Here is a 23,851-nt window from a genome sequence, read left to right as displayed (position 1 = left end):
TTCATAATAAAACCATCCTGCTTTCAGTCTGATATTAGAATTTCACTGCACCTCAGCATTAACTTTTTTGAGGGGGTGAAACTCCAAATTATATTCACCTAACCACTCTCTCCGAGTCTTTAACCTTGAGAACAGCCAGCCCGAGGACGGCATGGATGTGGTGTTTTATTAAATTAACCACACTTTGCTGACATGTCTCTGTGCTGTTCTTTTTTAAATGACTATGCATGTACGTTTTTGCAGCATTTTTTATTTCAGACATCCCAGAAGGTTGTTCATCTGGACGTAGCATTTTCTGGGAGTAAACGTTTCGTCACTCATCCAAGTGACTTCTTCAGTCTCAGCTGACTGCAGGTTTCCCCAATCTTATAAACAGTACATTTGCACAATAACTGAAACTAGCCCATGATTAAGGAACTGACCTCACAGCCCATTGTTCTTTCAGTGGGCTGGTTTCAGTTATTGTGCAGATGTACTGTTTATAAGATTGGGGAAACCTGCAGTCAGCTGAGACTGAAGAAGTCACTTGGATGAGTGATGAAACGTTTCTCCCACAAAACGCTACGTCCAGATGAACATGGATGATTGAGCATGCATCAAGACATTTATTTCAGACAGTTTGCAGTGTGCTTTCAATTATCGTTATTGAGCAGGAAGCACAGTCTTGTTACGTGAACCTGCAGTTGATAGAAAGACTGCCAACAGTGTAAACGTGATAAAAGTGTTATATCACACAGAGGACTTTATCAGAATGAACAGCAAACCTGTTTTTCACCTCTGTCTTCGAGTGGCTGTTTGTCTGGTAGCTCGGTCTTTGAAACTTGCCCCTCATGTATCTACAGATTCATTTTTTTCTGGGAAAAACAGTTTTCCTCCTCAGTGTATGATTTTAAATACACTGCTGTGAAAATCAGTTTGCCCCCTTCCTGATTTCTTAGTTTTGGGGGTCTTTCTTCTTCTTTGTTTTGCATAGTTGTTGCACCTAAATGTTTCAAATCATCAAGGACATGTTAATATAAAAGATAACCTGTGTAAATACAAAATGCAGTGTTTAAATTTATTAAGGAGCAGCTCTTAGGTGGGAACACCCCTAAGCTGTGACTTCATGTGTGCTAAACGCTGCCTCGTGAGCTACTTTTCCAGTTTCTTTCCTGACCGTTTTGAAGACTTTTGACAGTCCAGTTGTGGCTGCGATGATAAGCGTCACCAGTAATGAATGATTGACTTGTAAGAGCCATAACAGTGTTTCCAAGTAACCGCTTTCAATTATACGCCTGACAATGCAGCGGTGCATTGTTTGAAACACAATAGAGCAGCTCCCACTGGATGAGTCCTGCAGACTATAGAGAGAAATGTGCAATAATTTTTGGCAAAGCGCTGAAAAGACAACCGTCGGGTTGTGGGAGCCATCATGAACGCGGTGACGTTACTCACATTAGGGGAGGTTAAACCTCAGTTTTGTGTGTTTGTGTGTATGTGTTGCTGCTGCAATTTAAACTTTGTGCCTGTCATCAGTGAGAGTCCTGCAGTGTGAGGGCGCGCCTGTATGACTGAGCATCATTAAGCATGAATACAGAGGAGGAGGGCGAGGGAGTCAGGGCTGACGATCACAGAGGGGAAGTGCCGACTGCAGACCTCTGGGGGATAAGAAGCAGCAAAAAACAGGAGATTATTAAAAATAATAAGGCCCTCCTCTGCCTTGCTCTAATGACGCAGTCACAGTACAACTCTGGCAGCGGAAATACTCAAGCTGACGAGGGACCTCAACTCATCTACTTTTGTTTACTGTTGTTTGGAAATGAGAAGGAAATGATCAGTTCTGGTGTGGGAGGTACAGATCGCAGGACGAAGAGAGGACAGCGAGATCAGAAAAGCTCCAGAGGGTCAATTAGCCTCAGATACTGTACACGTAGTTAAACTAAATGAGAGCAACCCTCCATCAGTGTGTCCAACCTCCTTAAATTCCATTAGCTGCAACCAGCGAATCAAAGCCCAGCTGTGGGCCTTAAATTAAGACGAGACTCTATTAACAGATTGCACTGTCTACACCGTCAGGCCTGGAAAGTGGGTAGAGCCAATAATGATCCTGAATCTGATGACTTGGCAGTCAAGCTGACACAAACTGCTTCCCTCCAATCCACTTTAGAGCACAAACACAAATCTCCATTCCACTAAGTGGGGCCAATAAACACAATTTAGCGCAAAGGGGGAGATTAATCTGTGGCTGTGAGGACGTTAACAAGCATCGGACGAGTGTTAAATACACTCTGCACCTCAGCAGAGAGAAGCAGCTGAATCAAAGAGGGCCAAGTAGAAAAAAAATTTAAAAAAGAAAAAAAAATCCCTGCATTTAACGGAGGCTGTTTAAAAGGTGCAGAAGCTGCTCTTTGTGTGATTCCAGTGAGTGAAGCACTCTCAGGGTGGGAGGCCTTGAAAACGTGAGCAGTGGTGCCCTCTAGTATTCAAAAGAGTGACACACAAAAATATGAAGCTCTGGATGACACACTATAAGAGTGCAGAGTGGGGTCAGCACAGTGTTATAGACCTCCAAACTTCATGTCGCTTTCAAATTAACTCAAGAACAGTGGATAGAGAGCTTGACTGAATGGGTTTCTATGCCATGGTGATTTACGGCTTCTATATATCCAAGCCTTACATTGGAGAGCAATGAAGACCTTTTCTCCCAACTTTATGGGAACAGTTTGGGGATGGAGCCTTCCTGTTACAACATGACTGCACACCAGTACACAAAGCAAGGTCCATAAAGACATGGAGGAGAGATTTTGGTGTGGATGAACTTGACTTCAACCCAACAGAACACCTATGTGAAGAACTAGAGTGGAGACTGTGAGCCAGGCCTTCTCGTCCAACATCAGTATCTGACCTCACAAATGTGCTTCTGAAGGAACGCTCCATAAGTCCCATAAACATTGAACCTGTGGAAAGACTTCCAGGAAGAGTTGTAGCGTGTGTTACAAATGCATTGCAGGAAATACCACTGAAGCAGGACAAAAATAGACTATAAATACAAATGTAGGGGATTTTGGACATTAGGCAGTGCACTTGGGTTGTGGGATTATCTTCCACATGCCTGTTTAACCTTGCAAAAACCTATTTTTCTTTTCCTTTGCATTCTAAATTAAAAGCTCTTTAGCACAATTTAAATACTATTTACCCCGTTGGTACAGTTCTGTTGTTTCACGGTGATGCAGAAATGCTGTTTTTCCCTCAGTAGGAGAAAACACGCCTCTGCTGTTTTATTTTATTTGATGTAGGGAAGTCCTTCTTCAATAATGGCTACTGCTCTGCTGCCACTGACAGAGATGAAACAAAGTGCTTCAGCCACAGTTCTTGATAGAGATTTTTCATTAAGCAGCTGGACTCCACAGGAACGAGAAGAGGACGGTTTCTATCAGAGGCTGCAGAGCCAAGGGCCTTTATGGGAGACTATGTGGTGAAGAGACTCTTGTGTGAGTGATGAGTCTGCCTGAGGACAAAGGGCCGATGTTCTCGGGACATAGGATTGGCTTTAATGTGGGAAGGTGCTCGAGAGACAGAATCAAGCCCTAAAGCTCATTCCTGCTCATATATCGTCTTTATCAGTGGGCCTCCGCGCTGCGGTGGAGGGCTGGCACCAATTTGTCTGGCTTCTGATGGGACCTAAATCACTGATATTATCTGGTGGAGTCAACAGAGTGAGATGAGGTTGCTTTCTATTTTTGATATGGGGAAAACCTGCAAAGACAGACAACATAAAGAATAAATGCTGGATACTTTTTACACCGCAAATGTTTGAAGTCCACGTTAAAATCGAGCTCACACAGAAAGCACAGGTCGCTACAGCACAGGTTTGCTGCTCTTTGCAGTTACATTATACACGTTTAGACACCACATGCTACAGCAGCATGAAGACAATAATAAAGACAAATATTAATAATAATAATAATTCAATTCAATTCAAATTCATGCTGTTATTATTCATATTAATGATGATGATATTGTTCTTATTTTTTTTCTAATTATTATTTCAATTTGCAAATTCAAAGTGAAAAAAGAAAGATGTTACATATATTTCATGTCAGCAACATATCCATCCATCCTTCTATAATAGTAATATTATTGATTATTGTGTGACTTATTCATATATATTTATATATATTAGGTTTTATTTTGGAGACAGTGGACAGCATCTTGACAACATGGTGAATGGTGGCGCAGAACCTCTGGGATACATTCTCCTCCATGTAGTACTTTGTGGTTATAGCACATACAACAATGCTGCAGGGAGGACAATAAAACAAACCCAAAAAAATAGTTTATGACTCTGAAAAAGATGTGAAAGGTTATTTTTCACAGCTATGTCCACACAGGATAATATCTCAGAGGCCACCAATCAGATTCTGATTCAATGTGTTAAAACTGAAAGAAAATAAAAGGGAAAATGTGCAAAAATAACAGAAATAAAGATTTAAACTTTAGAGGTTTTAACACAACAAACTAAGTGTTATGAAACATTACCAAAAAGAGAGGGAATATTTATATTATATATACATATATAAATATTATTTTGGTTATAACAGATTTTTGAACCTTACATTGTTTTTTGGCCACACGGGGGTGCTATAGCATTTGTTTACCTGATTATTAAGAAACTGTCATATCAAAGTATTATTCAAGCTTTAAATTCACATTTGTGTTTATTATATTTAATTAGCTAAAAATGCCAATTTTAATGGCATTTCAAAATGATTCTTTTACAACAGAGAGTCTATAATGTTTTTATGCTTTAAATCCCTGTTTGCTGGATTTAACTTTGCATATGACCACCCAGCCTGTGGTGATGTTCATGCAGACATGGTCAAGGTGACCTGCTGAAGATAACACTGAGCATCAGAATGAGGAAGAAAGGTTATTTAAGTGACTCTATATGTAGCATAGTTGTGGCAGATGGGATACAGCAGCTGAGCATCGTTTAAACACCACAGCCTACCTGAGTATATTTACTGACCATGTCCATCCCTTTATGACCACAGTGCACCATCTTCTGATCATCTCCATCATCTCAAACTGTGTATTTTAATACAACAATGAGATCACTGCACTCAATCATTTCTATTTTTGGCTCTGTGTGAGTCTTTTTTTTAAAACAGACATCCATAACATGGTCATCTGTGACATACAGCTCTGTTTGTGAGCACAGAAGCCCCGCCCACTTGATGTTTAAACCTTCCACTTGAGAGGGCAGCCAATAAGAAGAAAGTTGTCTTGAAGGAAGAGGAGCTGAAATAGCTGAGTGGTTCCCCTAAGGCTGAGCATCAGATAAATAAGGATTATTTTGAACTGTTAATCATGCAAAGCTCCTCTAGTACAGTCTAAAATTAAAATATGGAGCTGGAAAGTTCTTGAACACCAAACTAGTCATCAATTACATTTATTGTTATTTTACTAACAGTACTTATGTATGTCGCATGATGATTTTTCACACTGTGGTGACACTTTCCCACTCTAAATGTTGGGTGCAGGTTTATTTACATTTTGCTCTCAGCTGTGAACATTGTCGTGTCTGGACTGCACTTACGCCATGATGCTGGATAAGGCAAACAGCTCAGCCACTAAGTACGAAAGGTAGCTGAACATGAAGACAAAGAGGGGCTCAATCAGGCGGACGCTGTGGGTGAAACGTGACGACCGCAGCCACTAATCCAAACAGAAGGCCAAATAAGACCCCGCCCTTTGTGTGATTGGAGCCATTCCCCAACTCTCTGTGAATCGTACTCATGGCCATTGATCAGTGGTCTTTGATCATTGAGTTTTGATCAGTGGTTGTTGATCAATAGTCATCAGAATTTGCATATTATTGATCAGGGAACTGACCTCCCAGCCCATTCATTCATTCAGTGGTGCTAGTTTCAGTCATTATGCAAATGTACTGTTTATAAGGTTGGAAACCTGCAGTCAGCTGAGACTGAAGAAGTCACTTGGATGAGTGACGAAACATTTCTCCCACTGAAAACGGTACGACAAGATGAACAGAATCAACTTTTGGGGATTTACTTACCTGGACGATTGAGCATGCATCAAGAAGATATTCCTGTTGTCTAACTATTTACAGTTGGTGTGGATCACCGACAAGTTCAACGACAATAAGGGGCTATTCAACTACTCTTCTATTCTATTTTTTTCTACTGTTGCAGTTGCAGTCTCCGTCCACTTGGGGCCACAGTTGCCCGTCTGAACCTGCTGACTATGCACTAGAAGAAATTCCACCGCACCCGGAAGCGCTCTCTGTTCGGCTGCTATTTTGCTATTCATTCAGGCTGCAGCGATTTCATTCAGCCGTTGTTGATCTCTCCGCTTGTGTCGGGCGCCTCATTTACTTCTCCGTGGACAGATTGAAGGAGAGCAAGCATGGCTGGTCGGCTACCGGCTTGTGTTGTTGACTGCGGTACGGGGTGAGTAGGAGCACAATAAAAGGCTAGTTAGCGTTAGCCTGCTTTTCATTGACCACATAAGCGACTGTCAAACTTCAGCTAACGCCCTATTCAGCCTTCAGGCTGCGGGCTTTTGCTCAGAGCCTCCTCGGCACCTCTTTGTTATTCTGAGCTCGTCGGTAAAGTCGGCATTAATGCCACAAATCCAGCCAAAGTTTCCAGCTGCTTTATTTTGAAGGCTTTTTGTTCTTCCCTAAGCTTTGTCATTGCTGTTAGCTGCTGCTGCTGCTAGCCGCTGAAGCTAATGTTACTTCCTGGAGAAAGCAGCCCTCATATTACACACTTACGTTCGCTCCAGCCTGGAGAAAGTGTCTTATATCCCTGATTTTGTTCCCTTTTAGGTACACGAAGCTCGGATATGCAGGAAACACAGAGCCACAGTTCATCATGCCTTCATGTAAGTAAACAGACCCCCCCCCCCCACCCCCCTCCAAAAAAAAAATACCACTAAAGTTTTATTACACGACCTAAAACTAGTTTAAACACAAGGCAAGGTCGAACATGTGGATTTATTTACGTGCTGGGATGCTGTTAGAGAGCATATTTATTACTAAACTGCATTATTCGTAAAGTTGCATAAACACCAACAGTTTAGTGTGGATTGCCTCTGTGTGGTTTAATGCAGGTTAACAGTTTCAGGCCGACTTCCTTTCACCCTAGAGATGTACCAGAGCAGTTAAACTGGTTTCCGTAAGGCTGGCATCATATTGGAACAATATTTTCTTATCAACGCACCCACAGCAGGTTTTTCCTGGCTCATAATGTAAATTCTAGTAGGGAGGGACTCTGGTTGTAAGCATGATTGGTCTGCATATATTTAAGGGAGTGGGTTAGATGTACCTCACAGATCACAAGTTGGACAAAGGATGTTTAATACCAAGACCTCAGATCACATTCATGGATGCGGTGAAGGAGAACATGTAGCTGATCCGCTGTGGTGACCTCATGAGTGTGCGACGCCATCAAACTCTGAGCAACTATTTAGACAGGAAGCAGCTGTCCCGTTTCCACTCGTGTGACTGAGTGTCTAAAATATCTTTGCCAAGCTAATTGTGTCCAGTGTTGGATGATTTTTTGTTTTTTCTTGAGCTGATTGAATCTAAGTTTGCTCGACTAATGTTATCTCAGGATGTAAGTGCATGATCAATCCTGTTGTTCATAGTTATTTAATAAAATATATTTGGTACTGTGCTGTACCAATTTTTTGTTTTCCTTCCACCCGTAATATTTACAGTTTACATCGTTTGTCTGCAGGTATTGCGATCAAAGAATCAGCCAAGGTCGGAGACCAGGCCCAGCGCAGGATGATGAAGGGTGTCGATGATTTGGATTTTTTCATCGGGGACGAAGCCATCGATAAACCGTCGTATGCAACGAAGGTGAGATGGACGCTGACGTGGGGGCTGAGTCAGATTTGTGTTTGAGGATCGATATTAATGCCGTTTTTCTCTCTTTACGTCCACAGTGGCCCATCCGTCACGGGATTGTGGAAGACTGGGACCTGATGGAGAGGTTTATGGAGCAGATCATCTTCAAGTATCTGCGGGCAGAACCTGAAGACCATTACTTCCTTTTGGTAAGACCAGAGCACTGTGCGTTAATGGTAGTTAGAGCTAACCAGCAGGCAGGGCCCCTCCTCTGTTTTTTTCTTCTCTACACCAAACACAAACTTCTGTTAACTGTGGCCTAGAGGGCAAAATACAGATGTGCTCAAAAGAGACCAAACAGGCTGAAATCAAGTCAAAAGTTGTCAAAACAGTTTTCCCTGTTGTTGCAATTTAATTGACCAGACAGTTTAGAAACCTCACTACACTCCTAAAAATGAAGTCCGACTGAATCAACGACTGCGCTCAGGTCGGCCGAGTATATTTGCGGGATCAAATTGTCTCAGTGGTCTCAGTGTTGTGAAACTTGTGCGACCTAAATAATATAATAATTCCTCTTGTTCCTATTGGTCGTTTTCCATTACATGTCATTACATTACAGTTGAGCACCCTGGGTGTAGTTGTTATAGTGTCACGGCTTGAAGTACTGTGACGTCATTTGTATGCGACACAATCACAAATCACAACAATAATCACCTCAAAGCACTTCATATTGTAAGGTAGATCCTATAATAATAGAACAGAGTAAACCCCTACAGTCATATAACCCTGTGAGGAAGCACTTTGGCGAAAGTAAAAAGGAAGGAAAGGCTAATTTTTAACAGGAAGAAACCTCCAGCAGAATCAGGCTCAGGGATGTGCAGCCGGCTGCTGCGACTGGTTGAGGGTGACGGAGGAAGGTGTGACAAAAGACATGCTGTGGAAGAGAGCCAAAGAATAACAATAACTAATGATTAAATGCAGAGAGGTCTATTAACACACAGTGAGTGAGAAAGCTTCCCCAGCAGCCTACACCTACTGCAGCATAACTAAGGGAGGATTCAGGGTCACCTGATCGAGCCCTAACTATATGCTTCAGCAAAAAGGAAAGTTTTAAGCCTAATCTTAAAAGTAGAGAAAGTGTCTGTCTCCCGAATCCAAACTGGAAGCTGGTTCCACAGAGAAGGGGCCTGAAAACTGAACGCTCTCCCTCCCATTCTACTTTTAAATACTCAGGAACGACAGGTAAGCCTGCAGTGTGAGAGCGCTGTAATAGAGTGATATGGTACTACAAGGTCATTAAGATAAGATGGGGCCTGATTATTTAAGACCTTGTATGTGAGGAGCAGGATTTTGAATTCAATTCTGGATTTAACAGGGAGCCAATGAAGGGAAGCCAATACAGGAGAAATCTGCTCTTTCTTTCTAGTCCCTGACAGGACTCTTACTGCAGCAACATAACAGTGGACAGACTCTGGGACCACATTGTGGGTTTGTGTGGAGCCATTTCAGTTTTGATTTTCATGAGGAAGACAGACTTTTCATAACTCATCGAGTGATGCCACTAACTGGCCAATCGGTGGCATTTAGTATGTTGACATCACATTTTCGGATCACTTGGAGCCCCTGCCTGAACGGACACTAAAAATGTAATTGGTACCAGTTGCTACCGCCTAATGCAGGGGTCCCCAATCCCAGTCCACGAGGGCCGGTGTCCCTGCAGGTTTTAGATCTCACCCTGGGTCAACACACCTGAATCACATGATTAGTTCATTACCAGGCCTCTGGAGAACTTCAAGACATGTTGAGAAGGTAATTTAAATCAGCTGTGATGGATCAAGGACACATCTAAAACCTGCAGGGACACCGGCCCTCGTGGACTGGGATTGGGGACCCCTGGCCTAATGAAACCCCTAAAAGTCGAGCTGTGCCGAGTAACCATCAAACCATCTCAGCCTCGCCTCTCTAATCTGTCAGACGTGTCCGCTCCTCTGCAGAGAGTTTGTTTTCAATACAAACTGCTAGGGAATCAAGAGTACAACAATAATAGCAACGACCATCTCGTGTGAACGATCAGCCTAAAATCTTCTGTCTTCCCTTTTCAGACAGAGCCTCCCCTCAACACACCAGAAAACAGAGAGTACACAGCAGAGATCATGTTCGAGTCCTTCAATGTCCCCGGCCTCTACATTGCTGTTCAGGTAAGACTGCTGTAAAGGCTTTTCTGAGTTTTGGAAACAAATCCCTAAAAGTTCAAACCCAGCACTCACAGCTGGTTCAAACACTGAGCTCAGACGTGTGAGCTGCGTGCGTATAATTAGATTTGTGTGTTTGACTGAGAATGTGATTCCGAGGATGTTTTATGGGGAAATGCGGGTTTTCACTTCTTCTTTTTCAATGTTTCACAATTTGTTTGGGTTGTTCTTACTTCATAGAAATGCACATGAGTGTCCTGAGCGTAAACCTATGTTTCATGATTTATTTTTTTCTTCCCCAGGCTGTCCTGGCGCTGGCTGCCTCCTGGACATCCAGACAGGTGGGAGAGCGAACGCTGACGGGGACGGTGATCGACAGCGGAGACGGGGTCACGCACGTCATCCCGGTGGTCGGTGTCACGTCTTTTTTGTGATTATTATTTGCTTTTTAGCTCCCAGCCTCACCTCTGCTCCCTGGAGCTCTAAACCTTTGCTCTGTGATGTTCCAGGCTGAAGGCTACGTCATCGGCAGCTGCATCAAGCACATCCCCATCGCCGGTCGAGACATCACATACTTCATCCAGCAGCTCCTGAGGGAACGAGAGGTGGGGATTCCTCCAGAGCAGTCTCTGGAGACGGCTAAAGCTGTCAAGGTCAGTACGCTTCATGTTTACCAACCAAAGACAGGTTTTTCTAATGGCCAGCAGGGGGCGATAAAAGCAGCCAGACTGTATAGAAATATATGGGAAGGTGAGCCTGGCTTTCAGTTGATCTTGGATCGGAGTAAAGATTTTCCTGATGAGTTCATGGTCTCAGTTACTAGGTTAAAGTCTTAATAAATATGAAATTATGCTGCTGTGCAGAGTACAATGGACAATAAAGCAGGGTCAGTTCAGTTGCAGAGGGGGTTTCTCATCAGCTTCAGCTGCTTTGGTGTCAATGAAATTAACAACAGGAGCACTAGAGAGGCGACAATGAGACAACCCGCAACAAAGGAATGGTTTACAGCTGGAGGACACTCACATTTTTCACTCCTCATCTTTTCTGACTGTTTTTTAGTAGTTTTGCTTTTGGCTAGTCTCAGTGTCACTACTGCTAGCATGAGACGACACCTGGACCCTACAGAGGTTGCAGAGGTAGTCAAACCCCTCCAGGATGGCACATCAATATGTGCCACTGGCAGAAGGTTCGCTATGTCTCAAAAGCATGGAGGAGATTCCAGGAGACAGGCAGTTACTCCAGGAGAGCTGGACAGAGCTGTAGAAGGGCCTTAACCTATCAGCAGGACCGGTATCTGCTGCTTTGTGTAAGGAGGAACAGGGTGAGCACTGTCAGAGCTATAAAATGACCTCCAGCAGGTCACTAGTGTGAATGTCTCTGACTTCATGAGGGTCACCTGAGGACCCTCTAGTGGGTCCTGTGCTCACTGCCTTGCTCTGTGATGACTGATTGGCATTTGCCATGGAGTACCAGATTTCCATGTCCATGTAGATGAGTAGGCGTATAGAAAGGTGTCTCTCAGTCAAGGAGCTCAGAATCAAAACACAAAAGCCCGGCTCTGTGGTTGTGGATTTTCTTAGCGAGTACTGCTGAGGTAAAAGATCAGGGGTGCAGCTGTTCTGTTGTCATCACTCCTGCCTTAAAGCTGGCACTTCGTTACTGAAAGAGGCATTGGCAGGTCATAGCAAGAGTGCAGACAAACCGGGAGGATTATGTGACAGCCTTGGCACACAACTTGAGGGATTGCTTCATCTCTGTAGCTAACTGCAGGGGCATGTTGGCCAAGCTCTGTAACAGAGTTTAGAGCGACAGAGTTTAACTGGGCCTCTGTTCACGAGGACACCTTTTGTGTCGTTGCAAACAGCATGAGCACCAGTTTGAGAGTCATTGTGAGGCTGTCCTGTCCATGCGGTATTGTTGTTGTATAGATTTTAATTTATAAATGGAAACTAACTCAAGATGCAGTCTGTAAGAAAACAAGGCAGAAAAGGAAGTGATACCTTTGACAGATGATTGCTGTACTGCTTCTGTCATGTACTTATCAGTTTGGCCACTAGAGGTCAGTGTGGTATCAGAAGCATCAGAATCTGAGAAACTTTATTAATGCCAGAGGGAAATTGAGTTGTCATAGCAGCAAATATACAACAAACATCAAGCACTCATATAAAATGATTGTAGAAACCATAGTTGAATTATACTGAAAACTGCTAGCCTCTCCATTCATTCCAGAGGTTTAAAACAGGAAGCTCGTAGTTGTTTGTTTAGTTCCATGTGTATTTGTCTTACAGTATTGCCAAATATTTTGTGCTGTGCGTTTTTAGGAGCGGTTCAGCTATGTGTGCCCTGACCTTGTTAAAGAGTTTAACAAGTACGACACAGACGGCAGCAAATGGATCAAACAGTACACAGGCGTCAACGCCATCACCAAGAAGGAGTTCACCATCGACGTTGGGTACGAGCGCTTCCTTGGCCCTGAGATCTTTTTCCACCCTGAGGTACAGAACACGCGGACACGCTTTGCTCACATTTCCTCTAATTTTTTGTTGTATTTTTACTCTTTTTTTTTTTTTTTTTTCTAACTTTAAATGTTTTTTTTTTTTCATCCAGTTTGCCAACCCAGACTTCACCCAGCCCATCTCAGAGGTGGTGGATGAAGTCATCCAGAACTGTCCCATCGACGTCAGGCGTCCTCTCTACAAGGTAAACACACACCTGTCTGCTTCTGTTTGATACATGGACACGCAGCACATAGCAGTAATCATTTTGTGTTGTGTCACAGAATGTCGTGCTCTCCGGAGGCTCCACCATGTTCAGGGACTTTGGCAGACGCCTGCAGAGGGACCTGAAGAGGACTGTGGACGCACGACTGAAAATAAGTGAAGAGCTGAGCGGTGGGAAGTTGAAGGTAAGGGGGTAGAAGTAGCACGAGGAGCTGATACAGGCAGCTTCACATAAATCTGTGAAACATTTTGCTCCACGGAAGAAAGCTTTCTTCCAAAGCCTCCAGGCTTTTCAGTAAACTGTTGAGCACAAATCATCTTTGTTTTGCAGCCCAAGCCCATCGATGTGCAAGTCATCACCCATCACATGCAGAGGTACGCTGTCTGGTTCGGAGGATCAATGCTGGCATCTACTGTGAGTATTTCAAGGACATCTGTACTTTTGCACTGCAATCAATGTTTTCATCATAGTAGTAAATACTCTGTAGTTACACTCTCTAGTTCTAGTGATGTAAGCTGTACCCTTTTAACTCCATAATATATGCACACCGTTACTACCCATGTGTTCTCTTAACTGTCCAGTACTTACTCGCTTTACTACCCAGTACATACCCGCTGAACTATCCAATATGTATTCTCTTAGGTATCCAGTACATAAAAGAACTTATTTTGTAAGTTTCCTATATGAAGGTGCGCATTAGATAGAAAGCTAACAGGCTTCTTTTGCAACATTTAAGTCCTGAATTTGTTTACACTGTGATGTTTCCAAAATGTTATTCAGTGTTTAAGTTTGCTTTGTTACATTTGTGTGTTGCTTCTGCAGCCCGAGTTCTACCAAGTGTGCCACACCAAGAAAGACTACGAGGAAATCGGGCCGAGCATCTGCCGCCACAACCCCGTCTTTGGAGTCATGTCTTAGGCGATGGAGAGAGAGAGTGCATTCAGGGGAGGCCAAGAAGAGGAAAAACAAAAAACGGAGGATGCAAGACCTCACGTGCTGTGGAAGTCCCTCCAGCCTTTGCACGGATGCTCCGACAGATTATTTGTATAGAGCTACAGTGGACCAAACAAACTGCCAAAAGAGTGGCAGCATCCTCACAAATTAGAGGAAAGAGGTGACTCAGCCCAAAGGATCCTCAGATAAAATGTTTACTGCGAGTAGGCTGATGATGATGATAATAATAATAATAATAATGATAGGTGATAAATCTTTAATTTCTGCGTGCCTCATATATGTACTTCCTCTATCCTCACAGGGTTGTAAAATGTAATTAATCAACATGAGTCCTGTATAAATGCACTTCTGTTTATATGGGTTGGGTTGTGGTATGTGTTCTGTACTCTAAAAACTGAAAGTGTAACGGTTGTTTTAAGAAACACATCATCCTTTGCTACGTGATTACTCAAAAGCTTGGAGTCACTTTGAAATTTTCTTCTTTTTGAAAGAATATTCGATTTTTTTAAATCTCATGTAACATGAAGTGGATCAGAAATGTATAAATAACTCTGTAGGCATACTTGGGTCCATTTTCTGTAACCATCACTCCTCTTTTAGTGGCAAATAGTGTTCCCCAGTTCAAATTTAGCATGTTAAAAGGCCGCTAATTATTCTAGCCTGACTGAAAACTGTCCCGCTGATTTAAAAAGCAATGCGTTTGGCTTTATCGATGTCTGGGGCATCATCGTTTGGGGTCAGCTAAAGTTAAAGTGGAAACAAACAAGGCCTAGAGTGTTCTCGTTCTTAGAACTGGAAGATTTCAGTCTGTGGTGTGTACTAATCCTTTCTTCGAAAAGCCGAATCTGGCTTCAGCCACCGGTGCTGAAGTGAATGCATAACTGACTGGAAATAAGTGCATCTTAGGGCTGAGATACCAGGAGTCTCACAGCTTCTCAGGTGGCAGCATCTTTAAGTGGTACCTGTAAGAGTAACACTGTTCCAGTTTGTGAAGGGATAGTACACACTGTTGTATGACAGTTTAATTTTTCTGCAGTTTTCAAGACTATAATGATTCAGATTTATTGCCTCTTTAATCAGCACAGCTTTCAGCTTTACAATCATCATTGGAAAAGTTTTTATAAATACATATCTAAATGACCAGTCAACCTTTTAACAAGAACAAAATGTTCTGCTGGGTGATAAAGGAGCGATGCTTGCTGAAAACGAGACCCTGCATGAGCCTACATCGATATTTTAATAATTCGAGGAGCCTCTGTATGTGCATGTGCTCTTGGCTTGTGTCAGCAACTGTTCATCTGATCCACTTGTTATTTGACGGGCGTATTGCTGGGCTCCCAAATACGTGCAGTATAAAGTGCAATGAAATAATCTGGATGTGCGTTCCTTGTGAGGACAAAGTCACTGCTCTCACTAACTGTGAGGAATCAGGGAACATCTGTAAATGGTAGCTACTCACATAGCACGCACTGCCCTGCTTCCATTTAAATTTATTAATAATTTGTGATGAAACAATTAAATCTCAGAGCTTCTCTTTCAAGGACAGCTTTTTTTCTAAGTGACCCCAAAGGCAGCCTTTCTTTGCAGCAGCTTTATGATAGTCAAATGGGTGCAAGCATTAAAAAAAAGAAGGAAAAAAAAATAGAAATCACCAAAACAAACTGACCATTCCCATTTCCTTTGGTTTTTTTTTGTTTTTTTAAAGTACCCTCAGTACCTGGAAGAAATATTTATTTGAATTTACATGAAATGATTTGCTCGTGTTTGTTTCTTCCTGGTTCCTCCTGCAGCATTATGACAAATCATCACCGCTTTGCTCTTTTTTTAAATTTCCCCCCATTTGTATTAATCATCTCTTGAACAACCCGTCTTTGAAGGAAAAACAAAACGTATTAATATATGAACATGCAGTTTGAATGACTGTTGTTGGACTGTCACTGTTGCCTAGATCTCAGTTATACTGGATAGCCTTGTACTGTACCAAATCTGGATTTCAATGCTGGCATTCCAATAAACGCCAAGGAGATGTTTCTTCACGTGTTGATTTCTCTGTTTCGGGCTTTATTATGTTGTTTGCTTTGCTTCTATTTTTAAATGTACCCATCCTATTTATGTGTGTCTGAGCCCTGGCCTCTGTAACTGTATCCCTTCCAGCATATGGTGCACATTTATTTTAATTCAGCCACCTTCTTGTGCCCGATTGGTCAGCAGTAAAAGGGAAGCCCTGTGTAGAGTGTCATGCGTAATCAACATGTCCAGCCTCTTAGGAGTCTATCAGACTTTTTAAACATGACATGTTAATAGAGTAAAAGAGAGAAGCACCCGGACGGAGGAATCTGGAAAGATTTAAACATGTCGTCTAGCCTGAGGTTGAAGGTGCTCCTCTTCTTTGCTTTATTCTTTGGAGCAACAGGGTTTCTCTTCCTGATTCTCTCCTGTGGGACTGAGTACTGGCTGCTGGCTGCAGAGTCCTGCAGCAACCCCGGAGAACACAGCCTGAGAGACGTGAAGAGCAACGTGAAGGTATTTGAACTGTGCAGGAGCGACGAGTTGATTTATGTGATGCCTTTTAAGAAAAAGTAGTTTATGAGTAAAGATGTATTTATTATCATGCATATTTAAAACAGAAATAGGTAAAGTGCTGTGTTTGCTGTGTTTCTCTGACATTTAATGATCAGTGTGGGCCACCTGCCATACTGTTTATTAACATCTTGTAACAAAGGGAAATAAACAACAGTGGAAACACTCTAAACAAAGCTAATTAGTCAAATAGGACACTACAAGCCATCGTCACCACACTGAAAAAATAAACTGTCCTTTGACTTTTTCCTGTTATTTTTAAAATACATGAAATATCAAAGTTACAAAAACAGACTGAATGACTAACATAAATAACATGGAAAACTGTTAATACGCAAAATTTGTAATTTAAAAAAAATGAAAAACAGATTTTTCCACATTAAAATATGTTTATTTATTAGATAAAACTTAAATTATAGCTTAATGCTGTGAATTTGTATCTAAAATTTGAGTGAACATCATCAATTTATAAAAAAAAAAAGAAGTAAAAATACACAAGATTTCATGTAAATTTTTGAGCTACTGCAACTGTATTTTAATGGAATACAGGAATTTTTGTTTTTTTATTCATGCAAAATATTTGGTGCCCAAAGTGCTACCTTTTTTTATGGGTTTAACAAAAAAATAAAAATAAAAACACTCAGTATAGGATTGCACCAGCCAGATTTCTCCTGGATGGCTAAGATCAAAAGATTGTTACATCTTTTAACACAAATCTAATTTTTTTCTCATATTTCAGGCCATTTAAAAGACCAAAGTGTGTATAATATTTTATTATATTTTAAGAAATAAATGTTGACAAATGTTAGTGCAATGCTGGTGATTTTCCATTAGCTCTCCCTAAAGCTGATTTGGGCTGAGGGGCGTGGCAAACCTTTACCACTGCATGGAAATCACTGGACTAGAGACTAGAGGCCAGTACTTGGATTACATATGGCAACAGCATTACACTTCTAATCTGCACACAAACATAAAATGATTTTGTAACCAAAAAGACTGAAAGAGCAAAATATTGCTAAAATAGGAGTATAACAGAGTAAATATAACAAACCAATGTGTCAACATGTTACATGATGCCATTATTTTGTCACAGTAACCTTCATCACCATTGCCAGGCTGCTTATTACACATCACTTTGTTGCTGTCATGTCGCTAGTGGACCAGGTGCAGGCTCTTGTTGTCTAGGTAACCTTGTAACACCCATGTGAACTGTGTTCTTCGCTCTCATTGGTAATCGCTTCAATTGTGCACCTCAAATTTGAGAAAAGTTTAACTTTTGGACCCGCCCGCTTCGTTTCGAGAGCAGCAGCAACCCGTAGTTGCTGAATGGTCTTTTCTGTGGTCTCTGGTGTCCTATGTGTACGCCCCCTCAGGCACAGGGGGCACAGTAGAGCAAAATAAATAACTAAATAACCCTGTAACTGTCCTGTAAACATCATGAGGAGCACTGAGAATTGTTGCATGAGGCTTTGTTGCTGACAGTGGACTAGAAAATGTAAACACGTGTCTAAAATTTGATTCAGTTTTAGATAACAGATGCAGAAATGTGGTTTCTATAATTTAATATAGATTTGTTTTCTAAAAACAAAGAGAAGATTTCATGTACATTTAAAGCTATAACAACTTTATATTAAATTACTGTCTTGTCAAAATACAGAAATTTTCTGTATTTTAATTAAAATTTCTGGACTTTACATGATGACAAATTTTTGCCATTTTACAGCATTTTTCTGGTGCAAATGACTTCATAGCTTCTATTGCTAATCAGTTTTCCTTTAGCTTGATGGAAAACATCATAAGGTCATGGAAAGATGTGAAGGAGTGCAAAATTGAGAACTGTTACGTATTGCCTTGTCACTGCACTGGACTAGCAGATATTTAACACTCTGGTTCCTAAGCAACCCTGTAATATATTTAGCATCCATAATTGATTTTTGTGGGGTTGCCCACAGCACGTCCTATATACTGTGTAGCATGGGTTGCATTTCTGGCTAGTTGGTGATGTTGGGGTAAAATAAGCATTTTCACACCACTGACCCTACACATTTGCAAAACAACAGATGTTATTTTAGACCCTGTGCATGAGAAGGGGCTGAAAAATAGACATATAGTGTACTTGTGCATCAGATAAGTTATATATGACTTTAAATTTCTCCAAATTCACTTTGTAGTTGTAGACCTACAAATTGAATATTTACATATAGTGTCTCTGGATGGTGCTACTTGAGACTTAAATGAATGGACAGGGAAAATCAAATTTCGGCCACATGAGAGAAGATGAGGTCACAAAGTTCAGTGTGCCAACTTGCAGTATTCCCCCAGTTGGCTTTTGCACCACTCCCTTCAGACCACACGTGCAGTTTTTTATGGATCTGCATTCAGATGATCAGGCTTTTATTCTTGCACTGATATCCTTTTGTCCTTTGTCCTGATAGTTTTTGCATTGCTTAAAATTTCAGTATTCTTTCTCTTCTTATACTTTTTAGCTGCTTTAACTTGATTATCATGCACTCTAGATTCATTTGAGACTCTGTGAAGATCAAATTGACACAAAATAAAAAAATGCCAATCCCATCAGGATGTTTTTGAGCATGATCCTCTTTCAGTGTAAGCTAGAAGAGCTCCAGTGGAGGGTCTCTGGGTGCAAACTTCCTCAAATGTGTCTGTTTGCTGGCAGCTGATGGACCCCCAGTCTTTTTCTGTAGCAGGCTCTGGTTACCCTGACACACTAAACCTGCCTCTTATATGCTGTATCCCATAACTTAAACATCTCCCTGCCAGAAAGTACTCACTGCATTTGGATGTTGTTCGTCATCCACACATTCTTGTAATGAAACCCGGGAGATGAGTGGCTCTGGAGTAAAATTCATTGAGGTGTTCATTAAAATTGGCTCCAAACACGGGTCAGAAACAGGGTTTATTTCCACAGCTCTCATCAGATGTTGTTTTCTGATCCGACAGAATTCGCAGGGTGTGACCATTTTCCATGAAGGTCTGTTCTGGCGGTGCTCCTACACGGCCTTTTCTCACGATTACTCAATATGGGACCTTTGGATCTGTGAGAACCTTCATTACATGTTTTATAAATGGCAAAAATAACACAGTGAACCTTTAATTGTGACAGCTGCCTTTTCCCCCTCTTCAGCAAACCAGCCTCTACCAAAAGTGTGCGAGGCCGCTTTCCTCTTCCCTTTTCCTGCTAACAAGCCAGTGGAGCTGTGGGAGGAGCCGCACAAGTTTCCCGGACAGCCTTTTGAACGCAATGCGGCCACTGGTTGGCATCACTTTGTTATACAAGCGGCACATTGTTACTGTAACAACAGCACTAAGCACTGACTGGCTGTCGTGTTTTCCTCAGTTTTCAGGATCTGCTGGACCATCTTCTTCGTCATGGGTTTGGCGGCGATCATCATCGGTGGATTTGTTGTCATCTGTGCCGGCCCACTGACCAACCACAAGCTCTATAAAGTGGGCGGGGCTCTACAGCTGCTTGGCGGTAAGGCTAAATATAGAATTGGAGGCTTCTTCTCAAACAGATCCTCAGAAGCTTTCTTCAGAAGGAGACTATCATGAGAACATTTTACAGTATGTCGTGAGATTTCTGCCCCCCAAAAAGAAGAAATTGTATAATTTACTCCATTTGTAATGACGGTTTTGGTCACAGTCCTCTTATCCAGTGTCCATCTGTCTCTGAAATAGGAGAACTATTTTTGGCTGATCCCTTATTCACTAGAGATCATCACAGCAGGTACTTTTGCCATCTTTTCACGCCACATGCGCTTTCTGACACAGTCTGAAGGGAATATGGGTCTCTGGCTAGAATTGAACCAGTGACCTTTCTCTTCCCCAGTGAATCTACAAACCATTACACAGTGAAGCCAGTGTTCTGGCTTTGAAATAGCAGATTTCTATGACTGGCCAGGAGTGCTACAGCAAACCTAGCCATTAAGTTGTTTAAAGTGGCTCTCCACTGCTCATATCCACCTCCATATTTGTGTTCTTCTGCTCTAATTGAGTAGCTTTGCATGACTGACAGATCAAAATAATCCTAATTTATCGTATGCTGGGCAAACCCTCCCCTCTGTAGCTGTTCATTTAAGGCCACTTTTTCTGACTGGATGCAGAAGTTTTTTAACCACACCTTAATAAAACCTTTTTTTTTTACTTGTTTGGATAAAATGTGTTTTAATTAAAAAATATATATATGTACTTTCATATCTATGATAAATAATGTAGGATTGTTAAAAATATTATATTTAATTTGCATAATGTGCAATAATTTTGATTAGCTGATTCGGAAGAATTTATAAATAAAATAAAATTTTGCATAACTTCAAAGACATAAACATGTCTTAAAATTTTATTTCTAAATAGTTTAATCCTTTCAAGTAAAGTAGCATATTTCTAAAAATCATTATAAATATTAATGAATGTTAAACACAAAGTTTCTAGTGCAGATTTTGCTTTGGAATAAAACAAAACAAACAAAAATTGTTCACGTTCAGAAAAATATGTTTTACAATTTTATTTTCAAAATATTTTAATGCTTTCAGCTACACTACAACTAATGTAGAAAGTAATATTAGTAGTATTAAATTAGTTTTAGTGGTATCAAAAAAATAAAAATATTTTACAAATATTTTAACTAGAAATCACTTAAACTAGAAATAATGTAACATGTAATAGAGGTTCACATTTGTTAGCTAACACTGCCTCCAGGTCTGTGTAGCTGGCAGGAAACCTCAGTTTTAAATAAGAACATGTTTGGAGGTTGTGTTTGAGGAGTTTTATTTTCTGCACATTTAACAGTTTCCCTGTTTTGGTGTATTTGTTTGCTGAAGCTCTTGGCTAAACTTTTATCTCAAGAATGTAATTTGAAAGTGTGCGGTTCCAGCTAACCCCAAATACCTATCATCAATACCTTTAGTCTCAGGACATCCTTTCCTCTTCTGCAGAGATCACACAAGAAAAAAAACTGGAAAAAATCTTTGTAACACGCCAACATTTGTATGAAAATATTGGTAAGGTTGCAAAATTTAGAAATTAGAAGGGAGGAAAGCCTTTCCCGTGCTTTGGCAAACATGTGAGATAGCCATGTAAAATGTTTTTATGCATGCTTCCAATTTCCTGTTCTACACAGAGGAAAAACTGAAGAAAAAACAGTCTAATTTCACAATGACTGCATTGTTTGTACTTATGAAGCGGCACGATTTATTGTTTTACTTTGAGCAGTCAAAACAGGCAGTAAAACACGACCTGCTGTGCCACTGACTGGTAAAAACCTGTCCTGCAGGTTTACACGTGTCCCACGGAGTGAGGACAAAAGTGTAGTAGATGACACGCTGACAAAACAAAACAAACAACACAGTATTTAACAGAAACACATCAGCTGAGAAAGGCTGTAACAGAAGTTTTGTAAAATGAGTAGAAATATTTAAACTGCAGATGTTGTCTGGCATTTTTGCTCCCATTACATTCTTGATTCTCCTGTAAAACCTGGTTATTATTTCTGTATATCTTATATAGATCAGAAGCTGAATGACCTGCACTGTTTCCCGTGTGTCTGTTAGGCGTGTGTCTGTTCATCGTGGTGGTGATGTATCTGATGTGGATCCAGGTCCTGGACACTCTGGATCAGTTTACCCTCCACCAGAAAGCCTCTCGCTGCCCGTCTTTCCATCTCAGCGTCCAGCACGGCCCCTCGTTCTTCCTGGCTCCGGTGGCCGTCTTCTTCTGCCTGCTGGCCGGCCTCCTCTTCGTCCTGGTCGGACGAAGCATCGAGAGTAAAGAGCTGGACAGCACGGACAAAATCTCGGCGATTTCGACAGATGAGCTGTGAATACAGACAGTCGAGTTGTTCAAAAGTTCACCGCTCCACGTGTCTGGAGTGAAATGCCGTGTGCTTGGCGTGTAGATGAGCTGCGGATGTGGAGCTGATGATGCTTGAGAAGAAAAACAAATGTTTGTGGCTTAAAATCAGTCACAGGAGGCTCCTGACGAATCTGATTTTGTCTTGTACCATCGACTGAATGCTGTGATTTTTAGTCTTTTTAGTTGTCTCATGTGTAGCAACACTGTCAGCATTAAAGAAATGCTTACATGAAATAAGTGAAGAGTCCCTGGCCAATGATATTCATGCTGTTACCATCCTTTATATACAGTTTACAGTCCATTCAGATGATAGACTGTATATAAAAGCTGGACATAACCAATGTGATGTCAAGCATTGGCGTTTGGACTTTCCTTTTAGAAGACCTAATGTTATCATGGCGCCAGAAGTGACCATATCTGGAGTGCTAAGTGATTAGCTTGGTTAGTAAGCTTGCATTCATAAACTGCACATATCTGCTAATTAGTACTAAAAAAAATACCAGAATTTAATTCGCCAAAACTAAATCAGGCTGCATTATTAATCAGATAAGTTGATTTAAAGTTATCCAAAAGGCACCAGGACCACAAACACAGAGAGATGTTGAGCTTCGTGAGGCCTCGAAGAAAGCTAATCGCTACAACTGCCTGAGTAGGCTTCAAGCTCCTATTTGAAAATTCATTCAACAGGACTGTTGTTTAATTACTGTAAAGTTGAGCATTATAACAGTCTGATTACATCATAACATTATAACAGTATAGCTAACATTGAGTCATGTCGGCTTCATTTTTCAGATGGCCGCCACTTGATTTAAAGTGGAAATGTTGATTGTGTTGTTGCTGTGGGGGAAAAAAAGAAATAACTGTGTGTTTGTTTTTAATACAGTGACATTTGATTGACTAGTCAAATGGTTTATGCCATTATATTTTTCTCTGATCTCATTTTGCTTAGAGATTTATTTTGTTTTTATTTTAATTTATGTGATCCTATCGCGTGTGCTTGAATTACTGTTTACCTCATTGTTGATACATTCTTTTGTTGTAATTGAAAAAATTATACAATTACACAATATAAAAAGTTAAGAGAGGGCATCAAACCAACGTTCATACAGGACAATTTTCATCACATCAAAAAGCGTCATTTACATTAAAGGTATATCATGACCTAAACCTTGTGCTCTTTCAGGTTTGTTAGTCATTAACGTGTGTTACTAGCCAGAGTTTTTACTCAATGTTGCAAGAAAGTAACTTTTTTTCCCCCAGTGAGTAATGTAATTCTTCTTCTTCTTCTAAAAAAAAGTCAATATTCTCAAAAAGCTTGATGTTTTCAAACAGTTATTTAGGAAACTGAAATAAATTCTAGACTCATTAGGAAAAAAATGTAATTCTTCAAGCATTTTTCCATTTTAATAATTATGACCTATAACTAAAAGGATTTAAACAAATGTATTGAAAATTATGAGAATATTCTGTGACTTATAAATACTGTGCATCTCTCGGTCTAGATAAATACATGCAGCATGCATCATGGGGAAGATTGCTGACTTGACAGGTGTCCAGATGACACTCATCCTCAGAGGGTAAGCTTAGGAAGTCCTTGCTGAAAAGGCTGGCTGTTTGGGAAGGTGACTGTAAGGAAAAGTTTGGTACAAAAAGCTGCAAAAGATACAGAGATGTG

At 41.0% G+C, this 23,851-nt stretch overlaps 2 protein-coding genes across 2 annotated transcripts; both read left to right on the top strand.

Moving 5' to 3' along the window:
• The first annotated feature begins 6,261 nt into the window (after window positions 1-6,261).
• LOC134620785 (actin-related protein 3) lies at window positions 6,262-15,757 on the top strand. The gene is made up of 12 exons (XM_063467082.1): window positions 6,262-6,452; window positions 6,833-6,888; window positions 7,746-7,870; window positions 7,957-8,067; window positions 9,961-10,056; window positions 10,353-10,460; window positions 10,560-10,703; window positions 12,372-12,545; window positions 12,658-12,750; window positions 12,830-12,955; window positions 13,102-13,185; window positions 13,594-15,757. Exons 1-12 carry the CDS (start codon window positions 6,409-6,411, stop codon window positions 13,687-13,689), a joined length of 1,257 nt encoding a protein of 418 aa, XP_063323152.1. The 5' UTR covers window positions 6,262-6,408; the 3' UTR covers window positions 13,690-15,757.
• A 163-nt stretch (window positions 15,758-15,920) lies between these two features.
• LOC134620945 (transmembrane protein 182-like) lies at window positions 15,921-23,483 on the top strand. The gene is made up of 5 exons (XM_063467304.1): window positions 15,921-16,248; window positions 19,267-19,363; window positions 19,451-19,579; window positions 19,664-19,801; window positions 21,876-23,483. Exons 1-5 carry the CDS (start codon window positions 16,078-16,080, stop codon window positions 22,142-22,144), a joined length of 804 nt encoding a protein of 267 aa, XP_063323374.1. The 5' UTR covers window positions 15,921-16,077; the 3' UTR covers window positions 22,145-23,483.
• Window positions 23,484-23,851: the final 368 nt, after the last annotated feature.

This window comes from Pelmatolapia mariae, linkage group LG23 (genome assembly GCF_036321145.2).
Source record: "Pelmatolapia mariae isolate MD_Pm_ZW linkage group LG23, Pm_UMD_F_2, whole genome shotgun sequence".
Classification (NCBI taxonomy): Eukaryota; Metazoa; Chordata; class Actinopteri; order Cichliformes; family Cichlidae; genus Pelmatolapia; species Pelmatolapia mariae.
Note: the sequence above shows the minus strand (reverse complement) of the source record. Positions and strands in the feature narration are given on the sequence as shown.